Source organism: Rutidosis leptorrhynchoides, chromosome 1 (assembly GCF_046630445.1).
Source record: "Rutidosis leptorrhynchoides isolate AG116_Rl617_1_P2 chromosome 1, CSIRO_AGI_Rlap_v1, whole genome shotgun sequence".
NCBI classification, from domain to species: domain Eukaryota; kingdom Viridiplantae; phylum Streptophyta; class Magnoliopsida; order Asterales; family Asteraceae; genus Rutidosis; species Rutidosis leptorrhynchoides.
Genome location: NC_092333.1, coordinates 725,326,649 through 725,342,393, shown reverse-complemented (window position 1 = coordinate 725,342,393; position 15,745 = coordinate 725,326,649). Strand labels below are relative to the sequence as shown.

At 36.8% G+C, this 15,745-nt stretch overlaps 3 protein-coding genes across 4 annotated transcripts; 2 read left to right on the top strand and 1 right to left on the bottom strand.

The window, feature by feature from the left end:
* Positions 1-2,605: 2,605 nt before the first annotated feature.
* Positions 2,606-10,384, bottom strand: LOC139886336 (phosphatidylinositol 3,4,5-trisphosphate 3-phosphatase and protein-tyrosine-phosphatase PTEN2A-like). Of its 2 annotated transcripts, none has more exons than XM_071870101.1 (13): positions 10,249-10,384; positions 8,705-9,143; positions 7,965-8,066; positions 7,788-7,844; positions 7,391-7,456; positions 6,140-6,316; positions 5,968-6,054; positions 5,442-5,506; positions 5,229-5,305; positions 5,091-5,137; positions 4,620-4,750; positions 4,435-4,504; positions 2,606-3,293 (listed from the first exon to the last, which is right to left on the bottom strand). In XM_071870101.1, the coding sequence occupies exons 2-13, from the start codon at positions 9,125-9,127 to the stop codon at positions 2,883-2,885; spliced, it is 1,713 nt and encodes a 570-aa protein (XP_071726202.1). In that variant the 5' UTR covers positions 9,128-9,143; positions 10,249-10,384; the 3' UTR covers positions 2,606-2,882. The 2 variants fall into 2 exon arrangements, with proteins under 2 accessions (XP_071726202.1, XP_071726201.1); XM_071870100.1 differs by having other exon boundaries at positions 10,226-10,349.
* A 1,838-nt stretch (positions 10,385-12,222) lies between these two features.
* LOC139854998 (uncharacterized) lies at positions 12,223-13,125 on the top strand. The gene has a single exon (XM_071844262.1). The coding sequence runs from the start codon at positions 12,223-12,225 to the stop codon at positions 13,123-13,125; it is 903 nt and encodes a 300-aa protein (XP_071700363.1).
* A 1,688-nt stretch (positions 13,126-14,813) lies between these two features.
* On the top strand, positions 14,814-15,428 carry LOC139854984 (uncharacterized). The gene has a single exon (XM_071844251.1). It carries the CDS (start codon positions 14,814-14,816, stop codon positions 15,426-15,428), a length of 615 nt encoding a protein of 204 aa, XP_071700352.1.
* The last annotated feature ends 317 nt before the right edge of the window (positions 15,429-15,745 follow it).

The window sequence follows — 15,745 nt, the reverse complement described above, 5'->3', positions numbered from 1 at the left end:
TCACCTCCCATAGTATTATTGTTATGTTAATTTATATTATATTATATTATATTATATATATATATATATATATATATATATATATATATATATATATATATATAAATTAAAGATAAATCATAATACTAATTTTTAGAAATATATTAGAGCTAGAGTTGAAGAATAAATAATAAATAATAAATATAAATATAAATATAAATATAAATATAATATAATTGTAAGAAAAGTAGGATTTTTAAGGTGTAAGAAACTAATGAAATATTAACTAATAATCTAATTTAATAGTTAAATTTGCTTTTTAAATAATGATTTGATGGTAAAATTAAATATGCTATGCTAATTTCTCTGTTGTAATAATAATAATAATAATAATAATAATAATAATAATAATAATAATAATAATAATAATAATAATAATACCATATGTATCGGTACCATCCAACGGGCGTTGGATGGAGACAAGGCCGAAACCGCCGCCCCACATCTCAAGTATCAAGGCGGTGGTGTCAAAATTTGGAGGCGTTCATTGAATGGCAACGGGGTAAGCAACGGGCTCGAGTTCAATTTTATTAAATTTATATTATTTTAAAATTATTATTTTTATTCATTTTTACTACTTTATCAATTATGAAGTATATTTTAACAGATCATTACCATACTCCCCATCCACACCAAAAATCTACACCACCACTATACCACATAAAAAACTCACACGTTCTAGTCATAAAAAAAATACAAAAAATAACTCACACTATCAACTCACGTCCCCTGTTACTATAACTGGTCTAATAAATAAAGATAAAGATAAAATAGAGATTATATATGTCATTATCATTAGTGTATTCCACTTCCACTTAGAATTTAATGGCGAACAAATTTGAATTGAATCGAAATCCACGTGCAAGAGAAGGAAATAATGTACCTTAATTTGTGGTGTGCAAGGCGAACGTGTACGAACCATAAATGTCGAATTAACTTTCGCTTAATCAATAATTGCGTCACTAAAGAATCTGTCATACGTAAAAAAAAAAAAAAAACGTAATAATTTGGTCCAAAACTTTAATTTAATTTAATACCATCGGTCCCGCATAATGAATTTTCGGTTGCTGATGCAGTTAGTGTTTCGGTGCATTCTTCCATTCCCGTTTCTCCTATTTGGCCTAGAGTGATTTGGGGAAACAAAGTTCCTACAAAGATCATGTTATTTCATTGGTTGGCTATTCGAAAAATATTCCCGTTCGCGAGGTTCTCTCCCGGAGGCGTATCCTCCCTGTTAATCACTCCATTATGTGCGTGTGGTGTTTGGACAATATAGAGTCTATTAACCATCTTTTGTTACATTGTAATTGGTCCTTTAAAATTTGGACGGAATTGTTTAGATGGTGGAATCTAAGGTGGATCATTCCAGGCTCAATCGAAGAGTTTTCTTTCGATTGGTTTTATGGCATGGGGATCAAAGCATCAAAGTTTTGGAGATTAATCGGTCCCGCATCTATTTGGGCCATTTGGATGGCTAGAAACGACTACATTTTCAACAACAAGTACACTTGTCGCTCGGTTATCATTCGTAATATCAAGCTCAAAGTCTTCCTATGGGCTACGAATCTCAATTTTTGTCACGGAACGCATTCTTATGTTTGGGATCAAAATCCCGCCTTATTATGTTTTTAAATGTTGTATTTCTTTCAAGTTCTTTTATAAGACCGAATTTATCTCCGTCTTTGTATCTTGTATATTGTATCTTGTGCAATCCTTCATTGTTTTGATGAAGTGATTCTTTCAATATATTCTTTCTTCGCCGAAAATATATATATATATATATATATATATATATATATATAGACAGTAATATATTAATTCCTGTGATTAGCACGCTATTTCTCTTTAGCAAAAATAAGTAAAAAAAAAAAAAAAAAAAAAAAGGTATAAGATGTATAGACAGCTATGAAAGTAATTACAAATTAGAAATACGGAGTGGACTTTTTTATTAAATATATCCTTCCGTAGTTAAATACAGAGTAGCTTTTTTTACCAAGAGATCTTTCCAAATAATTCCAAATCCATTAAGCTCCATTCTTGAGTTTTTTTCTCAGAGAAAACAAAAATGTAGTGAACAGAAATGAAAGAAAATAGTTAACTTAGAGAAAATCATGTATCCACTAAAAAGTGTAAAAACTTAGTTTCTTTCTGCTTCTCTTCGAACCAAAACTGTGAAGCAGAGTGTAAAAAAAAGACTAGTGTTGTGTTGGATTAATACATACTATACAAGTTTTTTAATAGCTTCTTTCTATATAAACTATAAAAAAAGAAAGAAAGAAAAAAATACTCCGATGAAAAAGTTGCAAAAATTGCACAAAAGAAATTAAAATTATTATTATATATTATCATTTAATCTGATTATATGCTAAAAACTTCCAAAACATCATAAAATAAATATGGTTTTGACTTTATCAATTTATCAACTCTCATATAAATGTCACAAACGGTTTTAAAGTATCGTACAACCAGTAAACTGCAAGGCCTGGTCAAATTACTGATATTTTTTTTTATCAATGATATTATTGATGATTGATTATATGTTTCATTAGTTGACTTTATTTATCTATGCTTTCGACGACTTCTTTGTAGTAGCATTCAACCAAATTCATAACATCAAATGAACAAAGATGTCAAAGCTTTTGTTTCACATACAACATGATACAGCCAGCCAGCCTCCCTCCCTCAAAAGCCACATTTGCAAGCGCAAGTTACTTTAATATCGTAGATTGGCTATAAAGTTACTGAATGAATTAAATACACGTAAGGAAGAAGGTGTAATCCCCATGTTATGTACAAGTAATCGGTGCCACATGGTACAACATCTTAAGCAACATTTGTTGTTGTTAGTCACTTTCATAGTCTTCATCATCTCCAAACGAGAATACTGATGCATCAGCAGCCATTGCCTTAAATTCACTCACCTTTTCCTCCCGAATGTTAATAGGTTTCGGTCCATCAAGGCCCGCCGATTTAACAGTGGTGGTATCAGTTTTTATTATGGTATTTGAATTTTGTAGAGAGAGATTTTGGGTTTCAATTGACAAAGTTCCAGTTGAGACTTGGTCATCTTTTTCACTATTCCCATTCCCAGAATCTTTATTATTAGTGATGATGGTTGATGAGGTGGCATCAGCTGGTGGTTTAGGGGTAGTCTCTTCAGTTTGCGTTTTTGGTTGAGTAGTAACAACATCATTAGCATTCTCATAGTCCACCATCACAACCTCCACTACAAATCCTGGAGATGGTAGCTTCCTCTGCATGCATCGCAGATAACACACATAATCCTTATTATGCAACTATTTGAATGCAAAGATGGCCTATTTTTAAGTTTATACACTTTATTAAAATCTACAAAATAATTCTTTCAAATGCAGGTTTCAAATCACAATAAATGTCATAAATTACTTACTATCTAAGCACCTAAAATATAGGATTGCAGGTTAGAGTGGTAATTTGGCAAATTTAGATACAAAATGAAACAAATTAGGTTATTTTAACATCACTGACTGATCAAATGGGTCAGAATGACTCTAAAGGTGTATTTTAATGCATACAACCTCCTCACTCACTTTATTAAAAAAATCATGACTGTCGTAGTAGTCATAGTAGTAGTAAGGTTTAAAAAGACGCGAGACGGGGTCAAGACGAGTATTGACTAATGTTGACTGTTATATATATAAATATAATTATCCGTTGAGTAGAGATAGGGATAACTTTCTCTGAGTAGAGTGTTTTCACTCTGGGTGGAGACATGACTTGTCTTTATTCTCGGATTGGGGAAGGATTGTCTACACCTCCCCCATACACCACTTATGTGGTAATGGGTTTTGTTGTTGTTGTTGACATATTTTAAAGCCAAAAAACCTTTGTTGACCAGTTTGTACCTATAATCGCTATTATCGTTGATATAACACAAAAAAATAACACTAAATTACGTCAATTTGATCGATTTGACCGACCTTAACCGAATTTTTGACTTTTGACCGGCATTGACCCGACTTTCCCGCATTTGACCCGACTTTTGACCGTTGACAGACTTATTAGAATTAGAAGACGGGACAGTGTCGAGACGGGATGGTCACCAAAACGCCGCAACGGACGTCGCAACTAACGCAACGTAGCGGACGTCGTTTACAACACTCGTAATAACTATTTATAATAAATAATAATCATGCTTAACAAATCAACAGGCTTCAAGATAACAAGATTAAATGGTTGTTGGTCAACCCAACCTCACTGGAATACTTGAAACCGTACTGAATCCTCTCTGCCACCTCGAATTATAGAAACCCTAGTCGTAATTTAATGGTCACTAGAGTGAAACCTCATTACTTGGCAAGTAACATTACTAAGAAACTAATCTCAAACAAATATTTTAGTTGTGAGGATACCTACCTTGTCAAAGCCGTCAAGATCGCTAGTGGTTAAGACTGTCCTGTTCTCGATCATTGTTGTGTTCAGCCAACTTCAGACATACAACAAAAACAATTTAAAACGGAGATGGCATAAAATATAGCAACAAACGTACATGACGACTAAATTGGAAAATTAATTGTAACAAGACATACTCGATGACATACCAATAGAAGTCTCCTTGACGGTCATGAAACTGAATCTTAAAATCTCCACATAACTCTGTCAACCCAGGCTCTCCAGGCAGAGCAAACACCATTATACCCTTTTTAGGTGCAGCAAACCAAAAATCTTCAGGCTGCGTAGGTGAAACGTATATAAAATAAAATACTTTAGCGATGGTAGTTCCTGGTTAGGTCATTTAATTGGACCATTTAACATCATATGAAGTTTTATATTGTGAACTTACACATAACATTTATTGGAACGTCCAAAAGACAAGAGGATAAGTTTTTTGGAAGAGTAAAAGAGTGCGGATTTATTTAACAATTATGTGTGTTAGCTTATCATACATGACATTAAACTTTTATTAGAACATCAGATGCAGATCGAGTATCAAGGATGCAAAAGATCCATCAACTTGCGAGGTTAGAATTAGAATTAGATGATGGGGATATATTGTTGTAGAAGAGACATACCGAAAGGTCCTTTGTTCTAGGATGCTTTTTGGTAGAAAAAAGAACTCCTGCATATGTAGAAAGATGGAATATAAAAGACCATACATCCTTTTTTTTTTTTTTTTTTTTTGACTTAACGTATCCTGAAAAGGTGCATACCATTATGATCTGAGATGGTGAGAGATGGTCTGATCCAGTATGGGCACTTATGAAGACGAATTCCTCTAAGCATGCACCTGCAAACAATGTGATGATATAAATTCAGAACATGATCAACCAAAAGATATTTTGCAATTTCTAGTGTTCAAGGTCAACAACACTAAAGTTTCTTTCGGGGAGTGTAAAGTTTCAAATATGAATTAATATCCATACCTGCGCCCAGGCTGATCTTCTCCATTGAAGTGTTTTAAAACACGTTCAAAATATTTGACGTACCTCTATATAGATAAGACACAAAGAAGAACCAAAAATAGCAGACTGTCAATTAAACTTCAAAAAAAAAAAAGGTGAAGGGCAACTTGATATCAATTTTGAGGTGGCAACTCGATCCATTTACTTTAAGATGAATTTGTTTGGGCTATGCTTTATCCAAATATCAATAATAAATTATAGCTAAAAACAAAATTGGTCAAAATGGGTTGGACGCATAAGATGGAACGAAATTTCTTCAAATGTGTACTTTTAATGCACACCGCCTCCAAAATCGCTTTATTCATGCATTTAGCTTATCAATGTAATTGTGTGGTTTCGTTAACTAAGTTACTTTTATTATATGAAAGCTTAAGAGAGTATTTGCGGTTTAAATTACCGTTTTTAATCACAACTAAAAAATTATCTAACCAAACCGACCTCCTTGTTCTGCCACATCTAGATACAGAATCCATTAAAATTGACTTACAATTTGACTAGGAAGAACAAGTCCCTTCCCATCAACACATCTTTTTTGGTTGTAATAGTCAATAGATTCCTCAGACGTGGGAAAAAACTGCAAGAAACTGCAACACATGATTTTGTGTAACCAAGTAATTCAAGCAAAGAAAGAGACACTACCAGATTGATGGATACCTTACCTTTAGGTACAAAAGCAGACTTGTGATCATTAAGCCTGTCTTTGCCATCCCTGCCTTACAGTGAACAACCACAACATTCTCAATATCCTCTTTTAGCCATGAGTAAGCACTATGGCAGAATGATATGATGAGTTGAATGGGAGGACAATTGTGGTCATCAAATGGGAAACTAGCAACCTGATGATGATGAGACCAAACACAAAGATTACAAAAAGAGGCAGTACATACATAGTATTTAACCACATAAAGGTCACCCAGCTAATAAGCTAATAGAGCTCTATTTCTTATCAACTCTATTTAGATCTTATTTCCACTTATCCTCGTATCATAAAAATGAGAGTCCCGAAACGTAACGGACACACAAAACTGAATGAACAATACAAAAGGTGGTGATTGAACCATTCAACAACAGGTTGTGTCAACTTTGGTAATATTTTCAAAATTATTATGTGGAATATGAAACAGGTCAAACTATCCATAATGTAAGTGTTTGCCGAGTGTAAGAAAACCACCCATATAGCTACAAATTAGATTATTTTTATTTTATAGTTTATATATAACACATTAATTATCTAGAAATTGAAGAAGGGTGGAAAAGATGTTAGCCAGTCAGCCAATCAACCCAACCCATTTTGCCCTGGTACACCCAACTTGCTCCACCACCAATCTAGATACACCTTATACTTTACTGTGTGATGAGGACAATGATGATCAGTCCCTATAAGGCCAAAAATTTCATCCAATTTTGACAAAACGTGATATGCTTCCATTTTACAGAAGAAACCGATGACATCCTAAGTGTTGAGGTTCTTGTTATCAATAATACTTCATTCACATGGCATCGACGATCGTAAACTAACACTATCATATTCTATACTAGAGAATTATGTATGAAAACAGTGCTTGAATGAAAAAGAAAAGTACTATTAAGAAAGTAAGTGAAATTTAATGACTTCGCCAATATAGTAAAAAAGAACACGGGTTAAAAATGAAGACTTTAATCTCTAATACTCTTCAATTCTAAATTCTTATCACAACTCACAAGTGCAACTTTAATAACAAAGGTAATCATATCTGCCTAAAGCTGTGAGAAATTCAATAAATCAAAGTTGAAAACTAGTAATTGACAACCTACAGTTGCATATTTTAACAGATAAACTTTAATACTTATGGCATAGTACCGGTGAAAAGGTATGATTTTATTAGCAAGCTATGTACATATGAAAAATGTATGTTAAACTGTAAACACGCCTTTCCTTCGAATAGTGATGCATCATATAGCCTCTCAGAGCATAGATTATACACTTTATACTTGTCCTGACATTAAAACAAACAAATGTGAGATGTAAGATCTGTAACATTGTAAACAAAACATAAGTTCTATAGACCGAGGCAATAATTTTGATGGTCTGGTCATGGTTAATTTAAACTTTTTGTCAAAGATGTTGTTGGTGCTTTTGTTAGGAACTGGGGGTCTGTCACCTCTTTGTTATTTTAACGGCTGATGGTCACATGCCTAGGCACTAGGAATCATAATATTATCATCAGATTAAGTAAACTTAGGCATATATAAATACATAGCTGTTGTGAGCATCAATTATGATATGATCAGTTTCGCTAGAAAAAGCACATAAGAAAATGTTGCTACCTTGTGATGGGTTTCAAAGAACTTGATTACTTCCTCCATGTGGTTACGATAAAATCCCTAAAAGGAGTTATAGACGAGCTTCAGCTATATTAATTTGATCATTTCAAGTTTCAACTGTTATGGTAATAGTAATGATAAGTTTTACATATGTTGCAATGACAGGTGTATAAAGTTCACCTCAAAATATCCAAAGAAACCTGAGCTCATATCACCAGCAGGGAATCCCATTGCAATTATATTTTCAGTGATGTATGTCATATCCAAATCAAATCCTCCTTCCTGATACCAGAAATAAATAAATAAATAAATAAAGTATGTCGACAAATTCATCAAAGTGAGACAATAATACCACTAAAACCAATGAAAACAATACACACACCACTATAATCGAAATGCAGCTGTTAGACGATATCATGTATTGAATTTAATAATCTTGGTTACAAGATTTAAAAGGAAATTGAAAACAAGAACTTGGAATTCAAGTATTCGACTCATCACTTGCTTTCAAGTATAAATTTAGCACATTGTAATCAGCTTATTGAGTTCCATCCATGCTACAGAAACAGTGCTAGATCACGCTAAGAAAACTTAGATCAGTGTTTCTACTTGCCTTCATCCATGTTAAACTTTTAATGTGGTATTAATAACATTCAATACATGTCAATCTACTGTTTTGCACTCTACCAAAGTTGATGCTAATAATTACTTAGAGCACAGTTTTGTGTGGTTCAAGGGTTGGATTGCATACCCTACTTCTCCACTCTTACAAATATTATTGCATATTAAGATAAAATATCCATAAAACTGCCACAAAGAACTAAAAAAAATTACAAGACATAAAAGATATGATTCAAGATGAAAAGCAATCTAATATAGCCAAGTGAACTACAACATCAATGATTTCATAGACAGAATACCTGATATCTTCGTTTGTTTTGTGATACGACATGGCGAGCCTTCACTTGCACAGCCTTCACTGCACTTTTAGATGTATCAACAAAACCTTTGGTGATAGTCCCGATGAAGCCAGTTTGTGGTGAGCTTGAAGTCCCCTCAGGACTATCAATTTGTTGGGAAGCCTTTGGAGACAACCGCAACCCAAGCCCACCAGTCAGACGTGAAAAGGATGATTTTTCGGTGTTTTCAGATGAAGACTCAGTTTGTGTGCCTCCCAAAGGTTGAGGAAATTTCAAACTTTTGGCCCAAGTGCTTAAGCTCGAGGCAGAGAACTTTGATGATGTATTTTCTGCAACATTATTGTGTCCACTATCAACGGGAACAGAAGCTTCTAGATCCAAGTCTTTAACATGAGGTGCAGCCTTAGCAGATTCCACATCCATGTTATCTTTTGGACACCTTTAAAACAACCAATAATATAAGCACCCTTCTAAACAACTGTATTGATACTCAAGGTCAATTATAACACCATTAAAAATATTTACCAGACTAGGGTAACCACCAAATCAACAAGAATAAGCTTAAGGTTCGGAACTTTAATGGGATAAAACTTGCAACCCAAAGTTCAGGCCACTAACAGAGAAAGTCATTTCTTACACTTGACTGATTACAGTACATCAGGGACGATTAGACGCATTTCAAAACCATATTCGATCACACAAACAGGGACACTCTAAGCAAATGTATCGCAATTTCCATAGCAGTTTAATATTGTCCCATAATACCACCACTCAAATGTAAATCAATAATTCAAATATTCATGACAGCTAAGTGATCCTCCCACAAGCAGAACAAATAATCATATTTGAAAATCACATAGCCATACACGTATTAACTGAAGTAAAATTCTTATGTTACATTCACCTCCTTAGTTTGCCAAAAATTCAAAAACGGACAGAAACAGTTAACGTTGTGACGAGAATGAACAAGGTAACAAATGCCCTACCATTAGGGACAAAAAAAAAAACCCCTAAAATAAATTCTTATGCAAAAAACTCATAGAGGAAAACAGTTATTCACCTCAGCCAAGTAGATGGTATCCAGTAGAGTCAAGCTATATATCAATGCATATAGAATAATTCTGTAATCCGTACATACACACACTTTATCTATCAGATATACGACTCATATAAAGCCTTCAGAATTCAAGTTACCCCAAGAGCATTAATTAGTTTATCGATAAACAGATTCACATAAAAAACAAAATTAGCTTAAAATTAACTTATAGAAGTTACAGATCTAACTTCCTTTTACTTGAAACTTCCGCTTAAGATTTTTTTTTTTTTTAATCCGTAACCTCGGATATATCATCAACTTAAATCAACCAATAGAATAGATAAACCCAAAATAGTGTACTGTTTAAGTAGAATCGATTCATCGAACTAGGTATATACAAATTCAAAGATACATGAACTTACTATGAGAAATTTATAAGTATCCAACAAAGTAAGTCAAAAATATAGGGCTACATTAACGCTTACTGAATAAAATAGCATCGGCTTACAAAATCTGGAAGATAGCAGTGGATAACAGCGGCAAATGGCGGTTATTGATAGTTTCCGGCCGTGACGGTAGTAGCAGTCGTTTATTTGTTTTTGGTTTTTATGTGCAGCGAGATGGAGCCACAGCGAATTAAAACGGTACGTGGACTTGAAACAGAGTTTACGCATCTGCTTATCAGACCACTCTGTCGATAGTAATGATCCGTGAAACCACTTGTTTATCTAAACGAAATAGTTTAATATAATATGTTTAAGGTATTATGTGAACGTAAATGCTAAAGTAATTTAGTTTAATTAATCGTGAAATAACAGATTCCGACTAAGAAAGTTATCGTTGTTTTTACAAACATATTGACGTAAATTGATCAGAATAACTGAACTACATCTATTCTCTCATCATCATCTTTCAATTTTTATCACAATTACTATTTTTCTTGTCATAAAAGCATACACTACATCTTTTATTGAAATATGTATTTCATATCCATACTAGTTAAAGACCCGCGGTTTCGCGGGATTTTTGAAATGTCTAATCATTTAAGCTATAAAATTAAATATATAAATTAAGAAACTATTATAGTATTATTATGTCTAGATGAACATTAGACCAAATGTTTTTAGGAGACCAAATGTTTTTAGGAGTTTGTAATTTTAAAATTTCAGTATGTACTAACGAATTATTATTAAGTCTATGATGAACATTAAACCAAATGTTTTATAGGGGATTCAAAATTTTAAAGTTTCAAAATATACTAACGAATAAATAAATAAAAATCATCTCCGATATCGTGATGTAGTTTTAGGCGGTTTGAATTAAGAAATTGTGGATGGTTATCTCAGATCTTCGTTGTATTTTCCCACATATTCGACAATGTAGTTATTCTTGTTAGATGATCATGAATTGTGAATAATGTTATAATGTCATAACTCTTTGTCTTGTTGTTAGTACTTTGTACTTCAATTAATTCTCCAATCAATCTTCTACGTAGTTGTAATATACGCTGGTGATGTTCAGTAATAATACGCATAACGATCCGTCTCAAAATAGGCAAGCATCTCGGCAAAAACCATACCCGGCACTACGCGTCCCGGGTTGCCAATTCCTTCTCTCATCATCCGTCTGACGTCTTCCCGGATATTCCATCATGACGGACAAATGGCAAAGCTAAGAACCTGGATGACATACACGCAACCGGTATCATACAGCCGGTCATGACAATCATAATCAAGCGTCGCGAAACCAGTCATTATAATCAACAGTGAAGAAACACTTGGAACAAGTGTTCGGCGAAGACCCACCAGGCTAGACTGAGAGCACCGTGATGCCTTAACCGGAATCAACCTGCCGTCAGTACCATCACGGCATTCCAACCCGACACGAAGATATTCTCCCGGGACAAGCACTCTGTCCCGGAGAAAGTGCACTATCCCGGAAAAGAAGCTCTATCCCGGAATGATCACCTGATAACGGAACGAGCATGCAAGCAAGTTGCATGCCACGTTAGCCCGCAAATCTAGGGAAGTTCGTTAGGATCTGTTATTCCCCACGAAAGGGACAGGTGCCACGTCACCCCTCGGGATTGACCAAGTTTGTTACAACCATGGAAGGGACATGTGTCACGTCATCATTCTCTCCATAACATCTATAAATACACAAGTGAAATCCTTCATTTAGAGGGGACTGGATGCATAAACGTTACTTTACCAAAATCAATGGCGACAACGTCACTCCAGTCGTCAACTTAATTCCGATCGGTGCTCCGATCACCATCCGAGTTAATCCACGCTAAGATATTAACTTATTCGATTCCGATCGAATAAGGTTAATTCAATTGGTTGTTTTACGCCATTGGAATCCAGATTCCAAATCGGGGTTTGCACAATTATTGGAGTTAAAACAATCAACCTAATCTTTTCCCCAAATCAAGCACTCAAACCCGAAATCTAATTACACTTAACGATTTTGGTTTGATCAAATGGCGCTATCTAAAGGTACGAAATTAATCACAACTTGCCAAAACGAGCTAGAAAACGAAGAAACAAGCATACGCAGCACCAGCGACACCGATGTTCATATGATTCATTCATGGGTCGTGGGACAGAGACGGAGATCAGGGGTGTTAGATGAATGGAAACACGAACCCATCATTTTCCCCTCATTCTTTAACATCAACCCATCTTCAGACCCTGTTATCATACGAGCACATATCTCCAATTGCCAGATCGGGCGAATATACACCGACACTGTTGCGGGAGCTGAGGTCATGTTCGAACATTGTTTTCTGCAGCTACCAGAAAACATCAGACGACAAAAGAAGGCAGCAACTTCGCCACTAGCAGGATTCAATTACACTGCAACTTGGCCGGTGGGGTCCATAACCCTGGAGGTGGTTTTGGGAACATTACCCTTTCAAAGTGCAGCAGACATAGAATTCTCTATTGTCAAAACAGACTCACGGTATAACGTCATCTTGGGACGTAATGCCATGCAGAAGTTTGGCGCGATTGCCTCCACAGTCCATGGTATGCTGAAATTCCCGACTCCAGCCGAAATCGCTACAATCCGGACACAAGAAATGGAAACAATTGAATGCATGCAAATATTCAACGGAGCAAGTGATATCGTCGTCCATGACGACGGTTATGTATCCCCAAATCCCAAGCATCCGGACCAACGGATACAGATTGGTACTACTTTGAGCACAAATGCAAGGGATACGCTCTGCAAACTCCTAGCAGCAAGTATTGACGTCTTCGCCTGGGAACCATCGGACATGACGGGTGTCCCACGCGACATAGCCCAACATCGGCTAAACGTAAACCCGAATATCACACCAGTTGTCCAGAAGAAAAGGGCAATGGCGTTTAGAACGAAGTGAATTCCTGGATAACGAAGTATTGACGTCTTCGCCTGGGAACCATCGGACATGACGGGTGTCCCACGCGACATAGCCCAACATCGGCTAAACGTAAACCCGAATATCACACCAGTTGTCCAGAAGAAAAGGGCAATGGCGTTTAGAACGAAGTGAATTCCTGGATAACGAAGTACAACGACTAGTCGATGCCGGCATAATGAAAAAAGTAAAATATCAAACATAGGTAGCGAACCCCGTGATGGTAAAGAAGGCAGACGGATCTTGGCGCATGTGTGTCGACTGCAGAGACATCAACAAAGCATGCCCAAAAGACAATTACCCTCTGCCGGAAATTGACTGGAAAGTTGAGTCTCTCTCAGGTTACCAGTTTCTAAGCTTCCTGGACGCATACAGGGGCTATCAGCAAATCCCTATGGCAGAAATCGACGAAGAAAAAACCGCATTCTTCACGAACAAAGGCATCTTTTGCTATACCAAAATGCCATTCGGGCTAAAGAATGCTGGAGCAACATACCAACGGTTAATTGACAAGGCATTCCAGGACCAAATCGGACGAAATATCGAAGCATACGTGGATGACATCGTCATCAAGAGCAAAACAGAAGAGCAAATGATCCTAGACATCATCGAAACATTCGATTCGCTACGCAAAATCAATATGAAGCTAAATCCGTCAAAATGTTCTTTCGGAATGGAAGAAGGCCGTTTCTTGGGTTTCATGATCACTCCGAGAGGGATCAAGGCAAACCCGAAGAAGATTCAAGCAATCGAGAACATGCAGTCACCCAAGAGCAAAAAGGACGTGCAGAGCTTAAACGGGATGCTAGCGGCACTCACAAGGTTCCTGTCATGGGCCGCCGACAGGGCTCTCCCTTTTTTTCCAGACGTTAAAAGGGTGCCTGAGCAAAAAAGATTTCATATGGACGGACGAAGCTGAAAGAGCCTTTCAGGATATGAAGGCATTCTTAAAAGAGCTACCAGCGTTAACGGCACCTATACCGGGAGAAACCCTCACGGTATATCTCGCCGCCTCCACCGAGGCAATTTGCTCAGTTCTAATCGCTGATAGAGGCAAGACTCAAATGCCGGTGTACTTTGTAAGCAAAGTATTGCAAAATGGAGAGGTAAACTACCCAGCCATGGAAAAACTGATTTACGCTTTAGTACACACAGCCATACAGTTACGGCGATACTTCCAAGCACATCCGATACAAGTCCTTACGGACCAACCAATCAAACACGTTCTGACCAGGCTGGAAATCTCCAGTAGAATGGCAAAATGGGCAATAGAACTCGGAGAACACGAGATCACTTTTCTCCCGAGGCATTCGGTCAAGGGACAAGTCATAGCAGACTTCTTAGTAGAGCTCCCTTCCGACATGATCAAACAGGGCGAAACCACCGTTACAAGAAGGGAAGTGGACGAATTCTGGGAACTATATACGGATGGGGCATCAAGTGAGGAAGGAGCTGGCATAGGCATTCTCCTTGTTTCCCCAACCGGAAAAGAGATCACTTACGCTATCCGGCTAAAATTCGCTGCCTCAAACAACGAGGCCGAGTACGAAGCACTAATAGCCGGATTACGCTTGGCCAAAAGTATTGATGTCCGACAACTCACAGCTTATGTATAGTCTCAGCTGGTCGCAAGCTAGCTAAACGGCAGCTTTGAAGCAAGAGATAGGTCAATGCAAAAATACCTAGAACTTACGAAAGCACTAACTAACACCTTCGCGGCATTTGAAATAAAACAAATCCCCCAAAATCGTAACAAGAAAGCGGATGCCCTGAGCAAGCTTGCCTCTTTGCTATATGATCACTTTACCAAGAAAGTTATGGTTGAAGTTATGGAAAGAAAGTCAACTGAAGAGGATACCCTCATGGCAACAGTTACAACAGAAGAAGAATGTTGGATGACACCCTTCATAAGACACCTCACTGACGGTACTCTCCCGGAAGACAAATTACAAGCCCACAGGATACGAATGCGGGCACCAATGTATTATTTCAAAAACGGCATCCTGTACAGGAAATCATTCACGGAGCCTTACTTACGATGTGTTGGCCCGACACAGGCCAAAGAAATAATATGGGAAATGCACGAAGGAGCCTGCTCCACATATTCCAGCTACCGAACGATAGTTAGCAGGATCAAGAGAGTGGGTTATTTCTGGCCACACATGTACCGGGATACATATGACCTAATCGTTAACTGCGAGGCATGTCAAATACACGCTCCCGTTAACAGATCCCCTCGTCGAAACATGATTCCAATACACGCTACCTGGCCATTCTGCAAATAGGGGATCGATATCGTCGACCCATTCCCACGGGGTGTCGGCAACGTTAAATTCTTAGTAGTCGCAATCGACTATTTTACCAAGTGGGTCGAAGCGAAATCGTTAAGCACAATTACAGGAAGGAAGATCTTAACATTTGTATGGGAGGACATTGTTTATCGTTTCGGCTTACCACGAGAGATAGTCAGCGACAATGGCACGCAGTTCGCACATAATCCATTCAAAGACTGGTGCGACGACATGGACATTCAATAGTCATTTACCTCCGTGGCCTACCCGCAGACCAATTGGCAGGTCGAGGTCACGAACAGAGACATCGT

Bases quoted from the DNA above. Each gene is read 5' to 3' on its own strand.
- LOC139886336 (XM_071870101.1), bottom strand. From the start codon at position 9,127: ATGGATGTGGAATCTGCTAAGGCTGCACCTCATGTTAAAGACTTGGAT. The intron at 5,507-5,967 runs GTAAGTCAATTT...TTATCTATATAG, and splicing joins TTGTTCTTCCTAGTCAAATT to AGGTACGTCAAATATTTTGA. The intron at 5,138-5,228 runs GTATGCACCTTT...CTACATATGCAG, and splicing joins CACCATCTCAGATCATAATG to GAGTTCTTTTTTCTACCAAA.
- LOC139854998 (XM_071844262.1), top strand. From the start codon at position 12,223: ATGGCGCTATCTAAAGGTACGAAATTAATCACAACTTGCCAAAACGAG.
- LOC139854984 (XM_071844251.1), top strand. From the start codon at position 14,814: ATGCAAAAATACCTAGAACTTACGAAAGCACTAACTAACACCTTCGCG.